General features: G+C 41.5%; 1 protein-coding gene across 23 annotated transcripts in view; it reads left to right on the top strand.

Moving 5' to 3' along the window:
* Pex5l (peroxisomal biogenesis factor 5 like) overlaps window positions 1-21,309 on the top strand; it is a 216,885-nt gene that overhangs the window by 72,306 nt on the left and 123,270 nt on the right. For 3 of the 23 annotated variants that reach the window (XM_076932263.1, XM_076932260.1, XM_076932259.1), the window contains one exon: window positions 12,004-12,070. The exons of 17 other annotated variants lie outside the window; for them this stretch is intronic. In XM_076932263.1, the coding sequence (XP_076788378.1) occupies window positions 12,004-12,070 (67 nt within the window). The remainder of the gene's footprint in view (window positions 1-12,003; window positions 12,071-21,309) is intronic. 3 more of the 23 variants (XM_034500985.2, XM_076932266.1, XM_076932274.1) reach the window with 1 other exon arrangement.

The following is a 21,309-nucleotide window of genomic DNA, read 5'->3' as shown; positions in this document are numbered from 1 at the left end:
CCCCATTTGCTGAACAAGTTGAAGTACCAAAGGGAAACACTCCCTACTGCCATGCCTCTCTGTCTTACTTGTCCTTATTCCTGGGTGTATTATTTTGATGCAATTGAAACATTTGTCATGAAAAGGCCATCTAGAGACCCCTGTTCCTTCCACTGGGCATATACTAGGTGCTTAAACAGAAAAATGACTTATCCACTGTGTCCCAAAGCCAACAGAGACATGTATCCCCTGCTTGTGCTCTGTCATGATACTTGCAGCATAGACTGCCCAAGAGGATAGCCAAGGGGCACTGAGAACCCTGCGCTGAGCACCTAGAACCCTGAGCTGTGGGATGTCTCCTTTCCCTAGCCTGAGACTTGATTTTGCCTTCCTAGTGTGCTCTGTGTGTTCCAAAGAGAGGACCTGAAGTTTGAGGACAGTTTCTGACAGTATTTCTGATCATTTGTGTCCACAAATGGTGGTGCACGGGCCCTAAAACAGCTTCATTGCTGGAAGCCTGCTGGGAATCAGTGCTCTGAGCTTCAGCATCAAGGGTGAGCCCTGGAGACAGGTTAAGAAGTTTTCGGTGGAAAGACTCAGTATGCCTGGCTCCTAAGAACTGCTGCAAATTATTCTAATTTTGGTGTCATAAAAGAATACATATTATTTTGTCAAGCAAGCAAAACCTTCGTTGTAGGGCTATGAAAGGGAGTTGAGACCAGCTAAATATCTCCAATCCTTCAGTGGAAAGACCGAACTTTCCACATTTCCTCATTCCTTAAAGTGGAGCCATACAGTGATGATCCCCGAGACTGAGGCATGCTGACACCCACAGCAGAGCTAACCCAATGTTTACCTTAAGCTTTCCTGATATCACACCACTTGTAATAAAAGGCCAATACATGCATTTATGTACCATTTACTGTGTATTGTTTCCTGTCGTGAGGGTGTTTTAAATATTATTTAATCTCTCTACCCATTCCAGGATACTCCTACCTTTCTCACTGTAAAGTGCACAAAAAGGTAGGAATTGGGGGAAGGGGAATTTCACTCCTGACCCTGACCCTCAGGGCTAAGCCCAGTGCACAGCCTGCACAGCAGGACATGACAGCCCTGCACTGTGACTCAGAGTTAGGAACTGTCCTCCCATCATGTGGCCCTGACTTATCAAAGAGAGCAGTCACAAACCTGATTGTAGTAAACAATTTATAGTGGTATAATCTAAGAAAGACTTCCTGTGTGTAAAGAAGTTTAAATAAAATGAGACAGGAAATTTGACCTGTTGTATTCTTGTTATTGAGGAAGGGAAATGAATTCATAGTCATAGCATGCACACTCAAAAGCTAACACGCTTAAAAGAGCACCTGTCCAGTCGGTGCATCAGTGGCTAGTACTGCAGCTCTGAGAGAACAGACAGCATTGGGAGGGCTGGTGTAGCCACTACCTGCCACTCAGTAAATTAAATTCCGGCCCTGCTCTAGAATTACCTCTGTACCCACCAAAACTGAAAATTTCCAGAGCTGGAATTACCCATCACCTCAGCATTTGCCGAACCAAATAGATAACAATGGCTGTGCTCTGAAAATGTCATTCCATTCATTCAGTGTCCTCCCAGAGCTGGCCTTTCTTCTCAGGCTGAGGTCCCTCCTGACCTGTTTAGTCAAGCTTTTCACAAGCTCTTAGCCCATCTCCAGAATCCCTGAGCACCCACCAATTAAGGAGTTCTGAAGAGTGATGGTCTACCTCCTCTACACATGGCTCCTTCTAGCCCCCGTGCTTGCTCTTGTGATCCCCCCCTGCCCCCAGAGCTGAGCTGTATCCATCAGCTCAAGAGGGCTGGCGGTGGCTTCTGAATTCCCTCCTCACATTGTGCTTATCCTTTCAGACAGGAGAAATGGTACCAGGCTGAGAAGATTGCTCCCCACAAAAACATGGGCCTGAATTCAATACCCAGAACTAATGGAGGAAGGATCTCTAGGGCTCACTGACTAACCAGCATAGCCTGCTTCCTACTTGGTGAATTCTAGGCCAGTGAGACACACACAAATTCACACACAAGCAGAAGATAAAGCATTGTCTTGGTCACGGGGATGCATTGATCTCTCATTCTTGCATACTCGTGAATATTTTGTATTATTGCACTCAGCAAACATTCCATTCTTTATCTTCTCATTTTCTACTTTGTGGGTATGGATGCGTTTTAATGGCCACCTTAGAAGCAAAGGTCTTAGGCATTCCAATCATGCTTTCCCTTAGCTTGTGCAGTGATCATGCAAATAACCTCCCCTTTCCTTTAGGATGGAACTCATTGAATTGAAGAAAGTAGCAAAAGGAATTACAGCAGAGTTGTTCATCACATGGGTAGACACATGCAGGTCTCTCGTGAACTCTATAGGTTGTTTGTAGGGTCTGCGCTGGGTAATCTCCACCATCTTATTGGAAATTGTCACACATGTCACATCGATCCCTAAGGCTTCAGGTTTAGCCTAAATTATGTGTGGCAGTTACCAGCATTCTACTTCCTAAGGATGACTGAAGCAAAATTTGCATAATGTGAGTTTGCATGAATTTTGTAGAAATGTATTAATTTTACTAAGAAAGTAAATGGATCAAGACTTGTTAGAGCCACAATTCCCTCTGGATATAGTTTACTCTGGTAACCATACTCATTGAGGAGACAGATTTGCTAAGGTAGTCTCAGGTCAAAAACAAATATATAGAAACTTTCAAAGCCTGATATTGAAGTCTGAGCAGCTTATGTAAAGTAGGTAAAATTCAAAGACTTGGAGAATTGGACCCTATAGCTGAAAGGTAGAAACAAAGAAATAGTGAGAATATATGTAAAATATATATGTAGTTCTATCAGCATTTTAAATTAAAGACCTTTTCTTGTAACCCAAACTCATAGATTAATACAGAACACTAAAATGTATTAGAATCCACTAGTAAGGCGTAAGATACAAGTGAGGATTCAAGAGCCCCATCTGCCTATGGCTTCTCCCTTGACCTTTGATCTCTAAGCCATGACCTCCCTATAAGCAAAGAGATAATGTTTTGCCTTCTTCTATTCCACAAACATTTCAGAGGAATTTATTAATGAAAAGGAAAAAAGAATCAAACATTTGAACCACTCCAGGAGATTACTTCCTGTGAATCAACCAGACAGCATACCCTATCAAAAGTGACCCAGTAGCACCAATGATGGGGGCAAGAAGGCTTTTTTTTTTTTTCCTTTTTTCCTTTTTCTTTTTTTCTTTTTATTTTTTATTGGTTATTTTATTTATTTACATTTTTCAGCCAACCATCAGACTGAGGCTTACTTCTTAAGTCTGTGATAGGATGACACAGAATTTCTTTTTTGAGTGGCTGACCTACTTGAGGATTTTGATTGTCTCAAGAAGTTTGCATTATAAAGGCTACTTCTGAAGACACAGGGAACAAGGGTCCCCATTCTTCTAATTTGCTTTGGCATGGATTTCTGTTCATGGAAAAGCCAAGTTTATGCTGAGGCTTCTGGTAGTTATTTGGTGACAGAAAAAATTTGTATCCAATTAAAAACAACATATAGCATGTATCCCCGTTCAAGCCCATACGAACACCTTTCTGATTAAGTTTATTAATGGAGCAGCATTTAACTCAAGTACACACACACACACACACACACACAAAGTAGGCCTAATTCATAATGAGTCATTAGCAGAAAAGTCACATGACCTTTCTGAAAACATGAATCCAATTAGCTTCAACAAGATGTCACAGGAGAGGAGCTTGCTTACTTACAAAGAAAGTGGCACTTAGCGTCATTTTGTGGGGTTTTCAGAGAACCTGAGCTCCATCCATGAAGCAATTTTATCAGGCCACATTCTATCAAAGATTTGTAACCATGGGTGACTCTTACAATCCTTCCTTATTTTGAAATCTGCTTCTGCTCAGGACTGGAGAAATGTCTCAGCATTTGTCTAAGAAATGTCTCCAGAGTTCAGTTCTTAGTGCACACATTGGACTGCTCACAACTAATTATAATTCCAGCTCCAGAGATCCCAGCACCCTCTTCTGTGATTTTGTGGGTCCTTGCATTCACATGTACACAAAGACACACACAAAAATTTAAAAGTAAAGTATTTTTAAAATTTGCCTCTGAGATAGTACAAAGTATGTTTGAACTATCTTCTAGACAATCATAAGAAATCATAAAAAATCCAATAACTTTAAATTTTTCTCTTTTGTCTTTCCCCTTCCTTCTTTTTCTTTTTTTTCTTTTTTCTTTCTTTCTTTCTTTCTTTCTTTTTTTTTTTTTTTTTTTTTTTATAAAAGTTTAGTAATTCATGGGAGGCTAGATGCTAGGAAAGGAGTCAAGGAAAGAGGTGCCGGGCATTTGGGTGGGAATATTCTGTACAAGTCACTTCTAAGCACTGTCGGAAAGATTATGAAGTTAAATGAGGCAAACCTTAAGCCCCACCTACACCCCATGTCCAGTGGAGTCACTTTCTGATGGGAGTAGGGAGGAAAGGAAAGCCATGGGCATTGTTCTGGTTAAACTCCTGTGTGTCTGATCACAAGGGAGATGCCACTATTGTTGTCATTATGGTGATTTTTCAAAAGGGAGTAAACATTCTCAGAAGGGCTGAGCATCTATAGAAGAGTCGCACAAGAACATGAGGACTGTGGTACAGCTCAGCTGGTAGAGTGCTTACTTAGACGCATGAAGCTCTGGGTTCCATCTCCTGCACCACAAAAATGATGTATCCCAATTTCACTTCCGCCCCTGATTTAAAAAAAAAGCAACATTGGGGAGGAAAGGTTTATTTGGTTCTCAGTTCCAAATTGTAGTCTGTCATTTTTGAATCGTGGAGACAGGACTTGAGACAGTCTCACCACATCCACAATTGCAAGCAGACAAAAATGAATGCATCCGTACTGGCCTTCCTGCCTGCCAACTTTCTTTACTATTACAGTTTCCACCCTAGCCTGGGAAGGATGTCACCCACAGCAGGGTAAATGTTTCTACATCAACCAACAATGGAGACAATTCCACATAAACAGGCTCACAGACCATCCTGATCTAGATAACTACTCCTTATTCCAAGTGATTCTAGGATGATTGTAAGCAATTCTAGGGCATGTCAAGTCAATAGCTAAAACCAGCTAGCAAAAGATGTGATGGCAAACACCTATAATCCCAGAATTCTGGGACCGGGGCAAGAGAATGCAGAGTTTATGGTCATCTTTGGCTACATGCCAAGTTTGAGGATAGCTTGGGCTACATAAAACCCTGTCCTGCCCTCTCCCAAGGGAATATGGTGCATGCCTTTCTCCAAAGCCCAGCCTCCTCCTCTGCCAATGCCTCCCCGTAAGCCACCAAGGAAATTGAGCAGCACCGCATCTTGCTTCATTTGAAGACCTCTGGTAGTCACTTCACACTTACTGACATCCACGGGGACTTTAAAAAGCTTTCTTGAAGTTAAAAATGAAAGTCAATGAAAGCAAGGGAAGAAGTCTGACTTGGCAAAGCAAAGTCCTATGTCACCTCCTGCTCCTTTTCTGTCCCTTCCAACCCCCATGGCTCCTTGGAAGAAGCTGAGTTCTGAATTATGGAATACAGCAGGTGCCGGGTTCCCTTGAAACACAAGATACAAATAAAAATGAAGAATGCGTTGTCCTCTCTCCTCGTCTGTACACAGATATATCTATATTTTACTCATAATTGGCCTAAAGATAAAGTGGACTAGAAAAATAAAGTGGCTTCTTTTCCCAGTCTTATTTCTCATTTTAAAGGGCCTGCATCTCTTTTATTCATGGCTGGGGTTTGTTTCTACCAGCAGTTAATTCCCAGGCTTGCCCTCCTATGCCTTAAATAGTGAAGGTACCCACTGTTCTGAAAGTTAACAGGGTCTCCATCTGGAGACCTGAAGACGTCTGTCTTCCCAGCAATACTGAGGTTGATAAACTCAACAGAAAGGAGACAAGTAAGAGTTAATACCATGTATGACTTTCCCAAAGTAACATATTAGAGATAAAGTGGTGTGGCTAAGCACAAGACCTGTCCCTCTGGGGTGAACACCTGGATGACATTGATCCTCCTTAGTTAGTTACCAAGTATTACATTCTTTCTGTGTTCCCGTTGGTTGGCCCTGGGTTCCTATCAGCCTTCTATTCCTATGTTGCCTGTATGGTGGCTTCCAGAGTTCCTGCTCTATCTGTCAGAGAGGCTGCTTGCATGTTCCCTTTGTGTGGAGAGCTTTCTTCACACCATTCTGTCATTTTTCATCCTGAACTGCATGACACCCTTTCCCCTAGAACTTAGCATTGCCGAAGAGAGATGTTATTCCCAGAATAACCAGGAAAGCTAGGAAGCCTTAAGAGCAATACAGCTGTCCTGCTTCTGAAACAAAACAAAATGGGATCTTTTGATGTTAGATTGATCACGAATTTTCTTTGAGCAGTATAAACCTCTCTGGTTACATCTGCATATGAATAGATGGAAGGGCTTTGGCAGTGGAATCTTAAATAAAAGAAGCTCTGCACAGGAATTGAAGCCACTTTGCTTTCTCTGGATTTGTCTGATACAGCGTGGAGCACACGGTGCAAACTCCATTCCTGCTCTTAGTGCATATGTGCTCACATGTGTAATCAATGCAACAGAGGGGCTTAGGTTGCCTCCATTTTCATCTTTGTCTCATTTGAATCTAGTGTTATCCCTGCAGGCTGGTTGGGGAGCTCAACAGAAATCAGGGGTGCATAAAGTCCTTGTGAACGCTCTCCCTGTCTGTACCTCTGAAGAAGTCCTGTTTTCCACATTATCTGCAGACGCCATGTTCATCAGCATGAATTGTAGAGGGTCAGAAGGAAGGCAGGGAGGGCAGGCAGCCTATCGCCTTGGAAGCCCATGGAGCCCTCTTGTCTCTATTCCACTGCCCAGAATCTAGTCAAATGGGAAATGCTGGATAATGGAGGGGGGTTGTTCTTGAGAAATAGAGCCGTCAGTTCTGCTACCTTCAAAGCATGTTACTAAGGAAAAGCAGCCTTGTCAAAACTGAGCAAACCTCAGAAAGCTTAGCCCTGGCTGTCAATCTTAAACTACTGTTAATTTCCCTAATGAAACCCTTTGTTTTGTATAGTTCATATGCACTAATACAGATGTCTAAAATATGTCACTGGCTTCTGAATCGATGACAAAGGAAAATAAACATCAAGCACCTGCTTTTTAGGTTTTTTCCTTAATAATCTGATCAAACGGAGCCCAAGATACAGACAGGAAAAATAAAATCTCTTCAGGCAGTGTCTAAAGTGTGTTCCATTTTGGCATTTAGCTGAGATGAGGAAACATAGTCACTGTGCATTTTCTTAAGTAAGAAAAGGCCAGCAGGACTCATGCTCTGGCATTGGCGGGGCACAGATCCCTCACCCTTTCTGTGAGCCTTTTCTTGATTGTTCGGAGTCAGAGAACTAGCTAAACCTCAAACCTCCCCCACACCTTCCTCTCTGCCAGGAGTCCTTTAAGTGTGTTCCCTGCACAGCAGGTCCCCTGCCTCTGACCACTTGGTACTTACACAGCCTGCCGGCCATCTTATCAAGCTCTTTCTTTTGTCTGTTGGGTAATTTCAGCTCGGCTGAAAGAGCCACAGCTCAGCTCATTACCTGTTTCTGCATCTGCCCCGTGGTGCTTGCTGGGCTACTACATGCATCAGTCGTTCAACTGGATTTGATCAAATGTCCGGAAATGTAAAGGGAAATTTATTTTCAATACAGCTACACTAATTGTCCAGCACATTTAACTGAGATCCACCATCCACAGGGCAAAGCAGATGGGCTCAAAGGCAGCCTGATCATCAAGAAGTCAGGGCTTCGATACCATGTCAACGGTCCCATTACAGCAGACACTACAAAGTCAGGGTAGGTCACAGTAAAGAGAATGACTAGTGGTAGGTGAATTGTAAGGGTTTCCATCAAAATGAGGACAGTTTGAAGCCAGGTGTTGAGCCCAGTTATGCAGGCTGATCCAAACATCACCATCACGTCTGAGCAGAAACTGCTTCTCCATTCACTTGCCAACACTTAGGACTTCTCCAGCTCCTGGCAGAGTTGACATCCTGCTTCTCCATGATGACAAGATGAACAAGAACATCACCTGCTTGACAGAGAGGGCTTCTGGTCCTTCCTGCCTTTCAGAGTTCCTGTCTTGCTCTACAGCAACGTCTTTGCTTGTGCTTAGTGACAAAGCTGATGACTCCAGCTCTGTGCACCAACCCAGCATCAGCTCAGGTGATCTGATGCACAAGTCTACTATATTGTGCTACATGAAAGGAACCCTTTGGGCTGGAATTTAACACAAGGGCCGAGTACTTGCCTAGCATGCCACAAGCCCCCAGTTCAAACCAGAGTTCTGCAACCTTAAGAAGGGAGTGTTTAGTGGGTTATAACTTTAAAGGTAATGATTGGTTTGTCTTTTGTTCAAATTTTTTACAAAGGAAATAATCTCTAGTGTACAGTTTTTACGGAATACTACATTTTGCATAAGCCCATGCTGATAGTATACAGCAGCATGAAAATTTTGCTCACAACATGCTAAGCAAAAAACAAAAGCATGAGAGAACTTTGGAGAGAGCCAACTGTTTTTAAAACAGGGAGAGAGAGAGAGAGAGAGAGAGAGAGAGAGAGAGAGAGAGAGAGAGATAGTTGTGTGTGTGGTTCCTAGATTTTGTATAAACACCTTAAATCATGATGAGAGAATTAGAGGGAAACTGTCTAGGAACACAAAGACTGGGCCGGTGGTGGTGAGGGAACTCAGGAACCGGGAGGGTGAGGAGGGGGATATCCAACTACAATGTATCCTCATGTGAAAATTCTTACTTAACACAATAGCAAATGCAATGAATGGATTCAAGAAGAGTTAAACAAGTGATTGTAAAATCCCATCAGAGCAACAACAACAGCAACAGAGACTGTAAAAACATTATAAAATATTAACAGCCTCTCTATCTGGGTGCTAGAGTAGGGAGGAATTTTTAAAATCACTTCTCTATTCTTGGCATTTCTGTTCTTTGCCATTTATTAAATCTCCACCAGACCAGTTGTTAAACATAAAATACTGCAACACTCTGTTGGGGGAGGAGAGGATACTTTCCTCAGTGATGTAGCCACTGACTGATAAGCACCTATAAATAATGCCTCGCCCATTCTCCCTTAGTAACCCTGGGAAACTCATTGGGTTACAAACAACAGCGAAACATGAAAGTAGAAGATAGAGGCATACTAGGGAAAAAGAGGAATTCGGCAGGAATGAAAGGGGGACAGAGAGGGCAGTCAGGTGTATATAACCAAAATATATTATATACACGTATGGGAAGGCTACAATCAAACCTATTATGTAAAATTGGTATATAACAATTGAATAATATTGCATTAAAAGTTTTTTTTTAAAAAAAGAACCCTAAAACTCAATGAGGAAAGTATACAGTCTGAATAAAATGATAAAGCTCCAAACCTCAGAACAGAAAGAACCATGGGATTCATCTAAACAGAAAGACTCAGTGGAATCATGGCCAGAAAAGCCAGGCACAGGATTGCCTTGCTGCTGATGTGGCTTTAATTAATGCTATTACAGTTTCTTCCCCAGCATGGCATGGCGATGTTCTGATTGCTGGAGTTTAAATGTAACATCAGCAATATTGCCTCAAGAAACTTATGTAATCATGTTAGGATTGCATTTTAACAATGCACATTAATAGCTCTGGAGGCTCCAGATTAATAAGCAAGTGTGGTGCCTCCGTGGAGAGAAAAATCTGAGGTCGGCATTCTTTTTGTTTACTGGTACTTGGCTGCTTTCAGTTGCCAGTGAGGATTGTGGGCAGGGTGAACAGAAGAAATATACAGTGCGCCTACTGGTTCTAGGAGCCATAGTGTCGTTTATAATTTTACAGACGACAGCCAGCTCCTGTAGAAAGGAAATATTGCCAAGCTCTGCCTTCACCTCTGCTCCCCCACACCCCATAGTGTAACTCTGCTCTGCATTCAGATTTGTCTGCTCGTTCATCTTCTCTGGTCAGATGACAACCAACAATACTCATTTCCAAATCCCCACTTCCTACTTTAGACTTTTTTAGTTTTCTAACCACAGTTAAACTGAAGACAGGGAAGACAGGCCTGGGGCAGATGCTTTATACAGAACCCATACGGAAGCTAGCATCCTACAGGAAGGACGGCACTGCACCTGAGCTCTGCCAGCTCTTTTGTGATAGTTGACCACTTTTTAAATTTAGGGTGTTTTCTGCCCCAGATACAAAGACCACCAGAACCCTAGCTCTGAAATTGCAAAGCTAAGGGATTTTAATTGTAATTATGTGTACATACACATACACACACACAGAGAGAGAGAGAGAGAGAGAGAGAGAGAGAGAGAGAGAGAGAGAGAGAGAGAGAGAGAGAAATGTGCTTTGGTTTTCCTGGGTGTTAGTGCATTAAGCTAATAACACAGAGAATCTGATTAATAGCAGTTCTTAAAGACAGATCCCGTTTCGGTTTTCACCTCTCACTTTTCCCAATTTACAAACAGGGTTTGATAATAACCATTAAAATATAGAGTTTGTTTTAAAGTAAAGAATGATGTTTACCTTGAGTCTGGAATGACTTAGTGTTAGTTCCTTTGTTTTGCAAAGTCTACCCACTGCACATAGTCATTCTGTTTTTGGACTCTGTTAACAACTCTGAACTTGTGATTAAAGACAAGTTCCTTAACTTTCCTAAAACTCTTTGCTTAGCTGAAAAGAACCAAACAAAAACTTATAGCTACTTCTGTAATTAATGTGGGGACTTTATATAATACAGTATATGATCATAATACATAATGCAATTAATGATAATCATAAGAATATTATAAAATAAATATAGTTACTATTCAATTAATGGAATCTATAATAATCACAATCACACCATCACCATCGATATAATCATTATGATTATCATCACTGTCACAGTCGTCATCATTGTTGTCATTATCATGCTTTTGTCTTTTGAAGGTGACTCTTTTGCAACATTGTTTAATGCTCAGAAATTTCAACCTAACTTCTAATAGATGAATGTTGAGCCCATAGAACCAAAAGGCCATCTGTAGATTCTCAGATAAGTACACGTTCTCAATTCTTAAGAGATTTGTCACATCCACCCTGTTGGGCAATGTGTGAGATTCTCCATTGAATTGAAAATCATCTAAGTATACATTTGAGGGGAGGGATTTGTGTCTCATATCTGGAGAAGCCCATGCACTCAGACTGCTCACTACAGACCCACCGTCACTGGCATTCATCCACACAGTTCATGAAGCATATCAAATATTGCTCATTGATTATTTTCTTTCTGCCCATGTAAAAATCCATGTTTATTGCTGCTGTCTTGATACTGTGAGAGGTGGTTCTTGATGTGTTGAAGAGCCTGGGCCAGGAATCCCTCCAGCACAGATAGAGTGCTTTCCTGGATGCAAGCGTGTGCTGCGCCAGTTCTGAGTATCCCTTCAGATGCACCCCAGGTTATTTGGAAACCCAGGAGTTCTGATTTATCTTTCTGAAGTTAAGACCAACCATATCTTGTCTCTCCCTGAGCTTCTGACCTTTAAGTAGTCTCAGAAGTCTGTGCTCAATAATTCAGTTACTTTACCCTCTTCTTTTGCTTTTGTTCCCATTCCACCCTCTTCTGTCAGAATTTTCCATGGTATAACTTGCCCATCTCTTTGGGGTTTCCTCAGTCTTCACTCTTGACCTTTAAGAAACAAAGAATTTCATTTGGGATCAAGGGGGGCTAGTTATAGTCCAGTGAGTTCAAATTCCTCAAGTTCATGACTTGTTCCTTTGTCCAATTATGGGCTCTTCCTTTCATTTACTCAATTGGGCAGTTTCAGCCGGTAGGCTGATACAACTGGTCTACCATGGAGGAAGCTGTAGCTCATACAGGCTCTGCATCACCAGCCAGTGCAGTCTGGATTCTCAATTCAGTCATTTTCATCTCAAACACTTGGTGTTCCATTTATAACAGATCTCAAGATTAGACCCTTGGATGAGGCTGGGGGCAGCAGAGGGATCCAAATGGCAGAGCAAGGTAGGTAAAGTGCCACGTGAGGAGACAGTGGCAATGCCACATTTGGCTTGAGAGCCCAAAGCTTTTAGCTTTGCTTGATTTTGTTTTTATTTTGGTTTGGTTTTGTTTGTTACTTGTTTTTGTTTGTGCCATCAATGAAGAACATACGGATGCATTTTATACTGGAACCCATGAGGAAGCAAAAATGAAAATGCACTGTGTGACTTTGTTTGGGTGGTATGGCCGAGGCTAAAGGGGGAGAGAAAGTGGTTGCACATGTCAGAGATTTCCTGTCAGAGCTGACTGGCTGAGCCACCAGCTGTCATGATTTAGTGATGACAGGAAGCAAGGCATGGAGCTGAATAAATACCTGCAGCATGCAGGAGACAGGGTTTCTTCCGGAGACTGGGGTATGTTGTGTCAGACATTGATTGAATCTTCCCATGTGTCGTGCCCTCTGCTGGTCACAGTTGGAGCTGTCCAGGTGCAGACTCCCATGGAAACTGTAGTGTCATTATGGATCCTGACATAGTAAGATGTTCATACCTACCATTTCTTTAGTCCTTATCATAGCCTTGAGAAGCAGGCACCATTAACCACAACTGAACAATGGAAATTTAGAGGAAGAAAGTTGTTGGGTTTTTTTTTTTTTTCCAAGCATGGGACTTGAAATGACAAAAATTACAACCCATGCTGTTAATAGCTGTTCCTAATACTTTTCTTCAGTCGGAGCATAAGCTCAGAAACCTGAGTCAGGAAATTTGACCCAGCCCCCAGGTTCTAATACTGCAGCTTTGGGCTTTAACAGGATACTAAAACAAGAAATTCAGCAACCTTCATTCTACTGGCTCTTCCTATAACCTGGAGATGTGATATGAGAAGCAAAGGTGGGCCACAAGAGAACAATAGCAAACTGGTTTCCAGTTGTCATGTTCTGTGTTCACAGCAGACTAGAACTTCAGGTGTTTCCACTGCAGGCATTCCATGGATTTTCCAACTTCAAATATGGTGGGGAAGTCTGCAGTACAACAGGATATAAAAAACAAAGACAACTAAAAAAGCATAAACAAAAGGCAGTCTTGTGCTGTGAGAAGTTGTGGGAACAAATTAAAAGTCCTCATTCTGCATCTAGAGAGATAACTTCACCATTAAAGTGCCTGCCATGCAAGCATGAAGATCCAAGTCTGAGCCCTAGAACCCACATAGCATGGGTACAGTAGTCCTGGAACCAAGGAAATAGAGACTGGAGTATCCCTGGGGCTTGCTAGCTATGATTCTAACCCAAATGCTAAACTCCAGATTCAGTGAAAGGCTCTGTTTTAAATATTAAAAACCGAGGAGTGATTGAGGAAGGCCCTAATGTAGACCTCTGGCTTCACATATATGGGCATGCTTGGTCACAGGCATATACACACACACAATTACACATACATACATATACACACAGACACAAACACAGAGAGACAGACACACACATATAAACACACATACATACACACATATATACTCAAACACACAGGCACATATACATAAACACACACATACACATATACATACAGATACACACAGACACACATATATACATACACACACACATACATACATACATACATATAAACACCCATGCACACACATACACACATGCATACACATACACACATATGTACACATACACACAAATATGCACACATACACACAAGCATACACACATACACACACATAAATATACATACATACACACATACACAATCAAACATGTACACACATTCACACAAATACACACATGTATACACATTCACACACATACTCACACATACACACACATACACACACATACACACACACATATACATGTACATACACACACATAGCAAGGGTATATAAAGGTTTCTGTTGTTTTTTAAATAAGAAACTGCTCAGAGTACCTGAGAGTGGGCATACATAAAACTCTTAGGGATTTACAAAAATTGCCTTACAAACTCAGTAGCAAAGAGCTGTGACAGTCATTTAGAGAGCACAGCTGGTCTATAAATTAACTGTGAATAGAACTGAACAAAAGCGGGGGCTGGTATTCCCTAAGGCCTGGGTCCTATGCCATGCTAGACTTTCCCACACTTCCCATTTACTTCTTTTTTTTATTGGATATTTTATTTATTTACATTTCAGAAGCCATCCTATTTCCCCATTTCCCCTTCCTAGAACCCCCTATCCCATCCCCTCTCCTCCTTTTTGCTTTTATACCATTTGAATTACATGCAAGTAAATAGGTCAGGTCTAGATTGAGGGTCAAGCAATACAATAGATGCAAATAGTCAAGAAATGAGTTAGACAATAAACACAAATAGTCAAAGAACAAGCAAGGCAATAAACAAAATTCTGTGAACACTCCCATGATCACTGTTTCTAAGGGCTTATCAGGATGACCAAAATATCTGAGCCAACTTCCCTGTCCTAGCCCAATGTCATTTTCATGTCTGAAGCCTACTTCCTTGTTCTAGCCTAAAATTTAGATTCCTGCCTAAAATTACTTCTTTGTTTTAGCCTAATGTCAGATTCCTACCTGAAGCCTACTTCCTTGTCCTTGGCCAATGTCATATTTCTGCCAAGCAGCCCATTTCCTTGCTTTTGGCCCATGTCAGATTCTTGCCAAGCAGCCCCAAAGGTGCTCCGCCTCCCCCCCCCTTTTTTTTTCATTAACAAGACTGAGCCATTCTTAGGTTGTTCTGACAAGAATGCCTTCCTTAACCATCATGGAATATACATTATCAAAAGCAATGCATTTCTGTCTTAGGTTGGTAAGGCTCTGTGCAGAATCTTGCCCATCCTTGGCTTGCCAGCCTGTTAATTTAATAACTCTGTCTGGGGGTCCATTTTCAGCTTCAAGCCATGTACTTTGGCTGCCAATGTGTTGTTGTTGTTAAAGACAAACTTTAACATGATGGGCAGGAATAAAAGTATTCCCAGGACAAAATGGGCTCGCATGATCAAACTATATATGCCATTCTTGAAGCTTGATCAAAATAGTGATACTGACCTCAGGCCATGAGTAATTTTATGAGCAGTATCTACCGCATCAACACTCAGCAGAGCAGCATTCTTGAAATTCATAAGCTCACTGTGTAAAGTTAAAACATCCAGACAGGTGTTAGAATTATGCCAAATACACTGCAAGGGTCTTTAAACTTTTTTGTAATTATAGTGACTACCACTGTAAATTTTAGAACTAACATGAATCCAATGGCATTTGGCATGACACTCGAGATGACTCCTTACTCTTAAATTCTGAACCTCCTTTCGATAATTTGAAAAGAAAAAAGAGCATCAATCCATTCTTCCAAATGCCTATCTAAATCCTCTTGTATATTCAACACATTAGTAACATTTTTGCTAAATGATTAACAAAAGTAGCTGTCTTAACTTCTTATGTCAAAGCAATTGCAGAAGCAGTGGTGCTAGCAATTAATATAATTAAGGCTGTTATACCAGCAATAATCAAGCCCACTACCCTCTTGCTTCTGCTTAAAGCCTGACTCGTTTCTTCTAGTACTTGCAGGCTATTTTTAGAATACCAAGGTTCTGTGTTACTCAGGGCACTAAAACAAAAGCTGGCTATAATATCCAGGTGAGAGACTAAGTTCCACCCCTGTTTTCACAAATGATGAGCTGTCTGGATCTAGAAGAAAACTGCTAAGTGTTCAGGACTAGATCCAAATCCAAAACTCATTGTGTCACTGGACTTCATGGAGGTTTTGTACTTTCTGAAGTTTGATGGAGTTTGATTGTTTGTTACTGATGATTTTTATCTTTATTTTATTATGCTTGATAGAATACAAGAAGTTATTTAAATTTTCCATTTTGTAAGATTTGCTCTGTGTCTTAATAGAAGGTTTTTTTTTGAAATGAAGCTTGCATAGACTGCTGAGAATCGAATATCTGTTAGGTCCATTTGGTCTGTGATATTATTCAACTCAGATGGTTCTCTGATTTGCTGAGATGACCCATTGGTGAAATTGGAGAATTGAAGTTACTCATTAATACTGTGTTGAGATGAATCTGTGATTTTACATTGTAGGGATGTCTGTTTTTAGAAATTGGGTGTTACCATATTCATGTGTATATGCTTAGAATTATAATGTCCTCCTGATATTCTCTTAGTATGATGTGAACTTTATCTCTTCTAGCAAGGGGGAGGTTTCTTTGTGTTATCACATATTTGAACAGTAGCACCTGCATGTTTCCAGGTCCATGTGCTTTGAATACGTGTTTTCATCTGTTTACCCTGAGTAGCATCTGTCATAGATGGCAAGGTCCATTTCTTGGATGTGACAAATAGATGTATCCTGGTTTTTAATCCATTCTGCAATTCTGTCCTTTGACTGAGGACTTGAAACCACCTAACCTCCAGAATATTTCTTTAATGGTGTTTATTGATTCCTGAGTACCTGGGCCTCTACAGTGAGGGCCAGAGGGCCTCATGATTATTCTTGAACAATTTTTTCTCTCCTGGACAGGACTGAATTCATCCTTCCCAAATGTGGCAAATCTCTTAGGACAGCCAACTCCGATCATGTGAGAGTGTAACTGTTTTTCCAATGGAAATGCCTATTGATGCAGTTCTAAAATTTCTCATATACTCTTGCTGGCCTTTACAGTTTGGAGTGGCTCTTGACAAAAGCACACTGTGCTCACCTCGGCAGCATGTTTGCTAAAAGCACATGGACATTGCAGTCCCTACCTCTACCTTGCATCATGCACAGTGGCTCAGACTGCACCTTACCCAGAATGAGTCCATGGATGTCTGTGATGATGACATTTTCTTTGGCTGGATATTTCTCCTGGCAAGTTTGTTGATATAGTCCTGTTGAAAGTAAATGTCTTTTGACCTAAACATTTGAAATAGCCAGTTTTATCAGAAAGCTTTTTCTGGTCCTCTTTAAAGAAAGATTACCTAGGCTTTGCCAGGGGAACCTATGTTGTTGACACAAAGGGAAAGGGAGATGATGCAGTGTTGGTAGAAATAAATGTGCTGAGAATCATGACGTGCTTTTTGTCTGCCCAACTAAAAAGCCCAGCCTTGCTTTCTTTCTCATACATAATGACAGCAGTGGGCATAGATGTCATGGGCTTAGCATCACCTCCTTGTTCATCTCATTGTGATTCTCCACCATGTGGTAGGTAAGCTTGCTTACAGAATCCAGATCACATCCAGCTTCCCAGAGTATTAGTACCCAATGAGCAGAAACTCGGTTTCCACATCTAAATACTATAGCAAGACATCGAACTAATTGAACTAATTCCTTTCTCCTCACAATAATATATTGCAGACTAATTATTATAAAATTTAATACTCTGGATAAATGAATTAGAAGCCAGTTTTTATCTTCATAAATGCATCCAACTCATTAGATAATTTCATTTTAGAAAATGGAAATGTCAATGTGATTCATCATGTAACATGTGAACAGTTTGACGATTAATGCAAGTTATGAATGTTTTGGGGTTTTTTTTTTTTTTTTTTTTTTTTGGTTTTTTGAAACAGGGTTTCTCTGTGTAGTCCTGGCTGTCCTGGAGCTCACTCTGTAGACCAGGCTGGCCTCGAACTCAGAAATCCGCCTGCCTCTGCCCCCCAAGTGCTGGGATTAAAGGCGTGCGCCACCACTGAATGTTTTCTTAGCTATCTCTGTCCTGAAAACATTATTTGTTTTCCCAACCCCACAGTGATAGTTGGGCACTCTAGGAGAGCTCACCTGGGTCAACCACTGATGACTATGCTAACCTAGTGCTTTCACTTAAAGCCTAGAACAACATGCATGTTCTGTAAGTAGAAGACCAAGCACAGTTCTGAAAGGCCAGTAAAAAGTAATCAGTTCTCATGTGGTATCAAGAGGGTTTGGTGTAAGACACTGATTGACTGCCACATAATCACTCTAGAGGTCAGTCATTATTTATCACTATAAATATTGTCCAGAAGGGGAGATTGAGATTCAGAGCATAGTCAGGAATTGCTGAAGAGCACACAGCTCACAGGTAGCAGAATCAGGAACCATGTCTCTTTGTACCTCATTATTCTGTTTTTTTTTTTTTAAATCAAATCAGCTGTAATTAACACTAATAGTCAGGAATACAGAGGAAGCATCAACTGAAAGCTAACTCTTTGAGGGGTTCTAACTCATGTCACTGTACACACTGCATACCGTGTCCTCATTCCCACAAAAGGTCAACTGACTTCATGGGCTAAACAAGAGTATGGGAATAAGGAGACCTTCTGCTCTGTCACTGTCCTCTCATAAGTGTGCCCTGAGTCCTTTGTCTCATGTGCCTAAGTAGAGAAAGACTCTGAAGTCAACCTGTGAAGCAGGTGAGATCCCCAAAGATTGGAAAGATGAGGCTCTGTCATTCAGAGCAGGACCCCTGCCCAGGTGCTGGGGGTTTGAACAAGTACAAAGATGGAGTAGACAGAGGTTTGGTCTCTTCCCAGACACCTTTGCAAATGCTACTTGGAGGTCGTTGCTCAGGCTTCCCTCTTGTAGGTTCTCATTGCAGTTGCATGGCTTCCCTCTTCAGAGGCACTGGGTTAGGAATGGCAAAACTCAGCCTAAACGTACACAGAGCTTAAAACAATGGGAAACATATGGAAATTCAGCCATAGAAAGAATCTGTCCCTGAAAAGGAGGCCCTGCTTGTTTGAGGATGTAGAAATGGCTGTTATGACTATTTTCAGTTGGGTGGCCACTTTCTGGAAGGTTCTATACGCAAGTAGGAGTTGAGATAGCAATGGCATAAATCTTTGTGAGGAAGAAGAGAGTAGGCCTGGAGTTCAGACTTTCCTTGTCCTGCTGAGGAAGAGGAAGAGGAAGAGGAAGAGGAAGAGGAAGAGGAAGAGGAAGAGGAGGAAAAGGAGCCTCACTGTCCCCTACCACAATAATTATTGTTACGGTTGGAAACCTATGCTTAACAAGTTATGGATGAGTTCACATCTCGGCCTACTTTCTAGTGGTGACTTTCACATAAACAACTTCTCAAGCTTTTACTTACTTCAGTAGAATAAGAGACATGGGGTTTCATGGGTGTGACTTCTCTTTCATATCTAGAATGGACTATCCATCAGTAGGTGTCCTGATCCCCTGACCTTAGCATCTTTTGGCCTCCTTCTCCTCACTGTTCCCTGGCCCTTAGGTGGAGAAGTTATAGGTGTACAAGATGGAGTTGGACACCCTGTGATCAATTACTCTCTGCATTTTGACAACTTGTGGGTCTGGCTAATAGCCACTGCCTGATAGGAAGAAAGAAAGAAAGAAAGAAAGAAAGAAAGAAAGAAAGAAAGAAAGAAAGAAAGAAAGAAAGAAAGAGAAAGAAAGAGAGAGAGAAAGAGAGAAAGAGAGAAAGAGAGAAAGAGAGAAAGAGAAAGAAAGAGAGAGAGAAAGAAGGAGGGAGGAAGAAGAGGAGAAGGGATAAAGCAATAATTATAAAAGAGGTTATAAATTCTAGAGGGAGTAGGGGAACATGGGAAAAAAGGAGAAATGATGTAAATATATTCATGATTTAAATTATGAAAAAATAATTTTAAATGAGAAAAATGGTACCGATATGGGAAAGTTATGAGCATTTTTTGAAGTTGTGTGTGTTGGGGGCTCACCACACATTGTGTTGAAATAAACCAGATGAAAGAGCATCAGTATTGCATGGCTCCCATCACAGGAGATGTTCAAGGCCATCAAACTCATAGAGAATTTGGAGCTTTAATTGGTGGCAATGGGAAGATCTTGTTTAAGGGGTACAGCATTCCATTGTGGGAAGGTGAAATAGTGATAGCCATTGAACTACAACGAGGCTCACACAGTGAGTGACTGTGTTTAATACCACTGCATAGTCATGTACCATAGCTACATGTACAGGGGGACATATATTCTGCATATTTACATTAAGTAAACACATAAATATTTATCATGATAGTTGGCATGCAGTAACAAATGTCGTAACTCTGTGCCCCACCCTTTTCATAATTTTATCACATGTCATTTTGCAATTTTCTTCATCTTCTCTGTTGGCCACTATCAGGATATGCCAATCTTTTTTAATGTGCTGGCCCTCTTCCCTGCATCCAGTCTATCATGTTGCTGAATGCACTTGCCTTTTGCTTTCTGGAAGTAGAAAACCTGTGTGTATGCTATCAGAAAGCATATTTCCTTTTGGATGCAGGAGGCCATATTTAGGGCCAGAATCATGACCTGCACAATGTTCAGGTGCTTTAATCTTCCCTTAATGAGGAGGAAACACCTCTACATTCAGTCTCCGAAGACTGAACCCTCACAGCTCTCCAGGAGTTCTAGCTTGCTCTAAATATGAAGAATGAAAGTGGAGCACAGGCTTCTATTCGCATACGTGGAATTGGATACCACCGAGAGTATTCTGTGTCTAGTGTCTAACCAGAAGCCCGTATGCTCCAACCCATGTGCAGTATCATTTCATAGAAACAGCAACCAGGCGTTATAGCTCCAAATATGCCATTGATGATAATGAAGCTGCTGACGGTTGTGACTTAGGGACCCTATGTCTTGGTCCTCACACAGAAAGTCACCCACTTATATAAACTGCTCAAATCTGCCTTCCCTCCCATGTTCTGCTCTTGCCCATCTCAACCTCACCCATGCTCACTGTCCAGCAAACTGCCTTGTTTACCAAATCCAAAACCTTTGTGTATAACTGTTCCTGCTCCACACAGTCCCAGAGAAATAAAACCAGCCCCCCTGCACGAACTGGTACTCAATGAACAATGAGTATGCCTTTCTTTCCTCAGAAATCCCCATGGAAACAACTTCTGTCCTGCACCTTGCAGGATGCTGTGGGGCCCCAGGCTGAGTGCTTCTGGCTTGTGCTCATGGAGTGTTGTTTGGCAACTTCATTTTATTTTACATCTGTCCTCATAGGACAGTAAATAACAACAACAAAAATACATGAGCTTGTTCTTCTGTAAATCAGTGCTTACTAAGTCAGTTCAGGAAGCATAGGCCACAAGATGTCATGCTCTTCCTGGCTACCCAGATGTGTCGGGTCACTCAGCATGGGCCAGGGGTGACTTATGGTGCACCTGTCACCTCCCCATGGCTGGTGAGCATGTGAGCTGAGATTCTGGGCTGCAAGTAATGGAGGATTGTCAATTCCTAATTCTTTTGACCTTTGTGTTTCTGCATAAATGAGTGAACACTGAAGTTGAGGGTCTTCCCCAATCCTAACTTTCTGTGCATCTGAGGTTCACACAGAGAG

The sequence above is a fragment of the Arvicanthis niloticus genome, chromosome 4 (genome assembly GCF_011762505.2).
Source record: "Arvicanthis niloticus isolate mArvNil1 chromosome 4, mArvNil1.pat.X, whole genome shotgun sequence".
In the NCBI taxonomy this organism is placed as follows: Eukaryota; Metazoa; Chordata; class Mammalia; order Rodentia; family Muridae; genus Arvicanthis; species Arvicanthis niloticus.
Note: the sequence above shows the minus strand (reverse complement) of the source record. Positions and strands in the feature narration are given on the sequence as shown.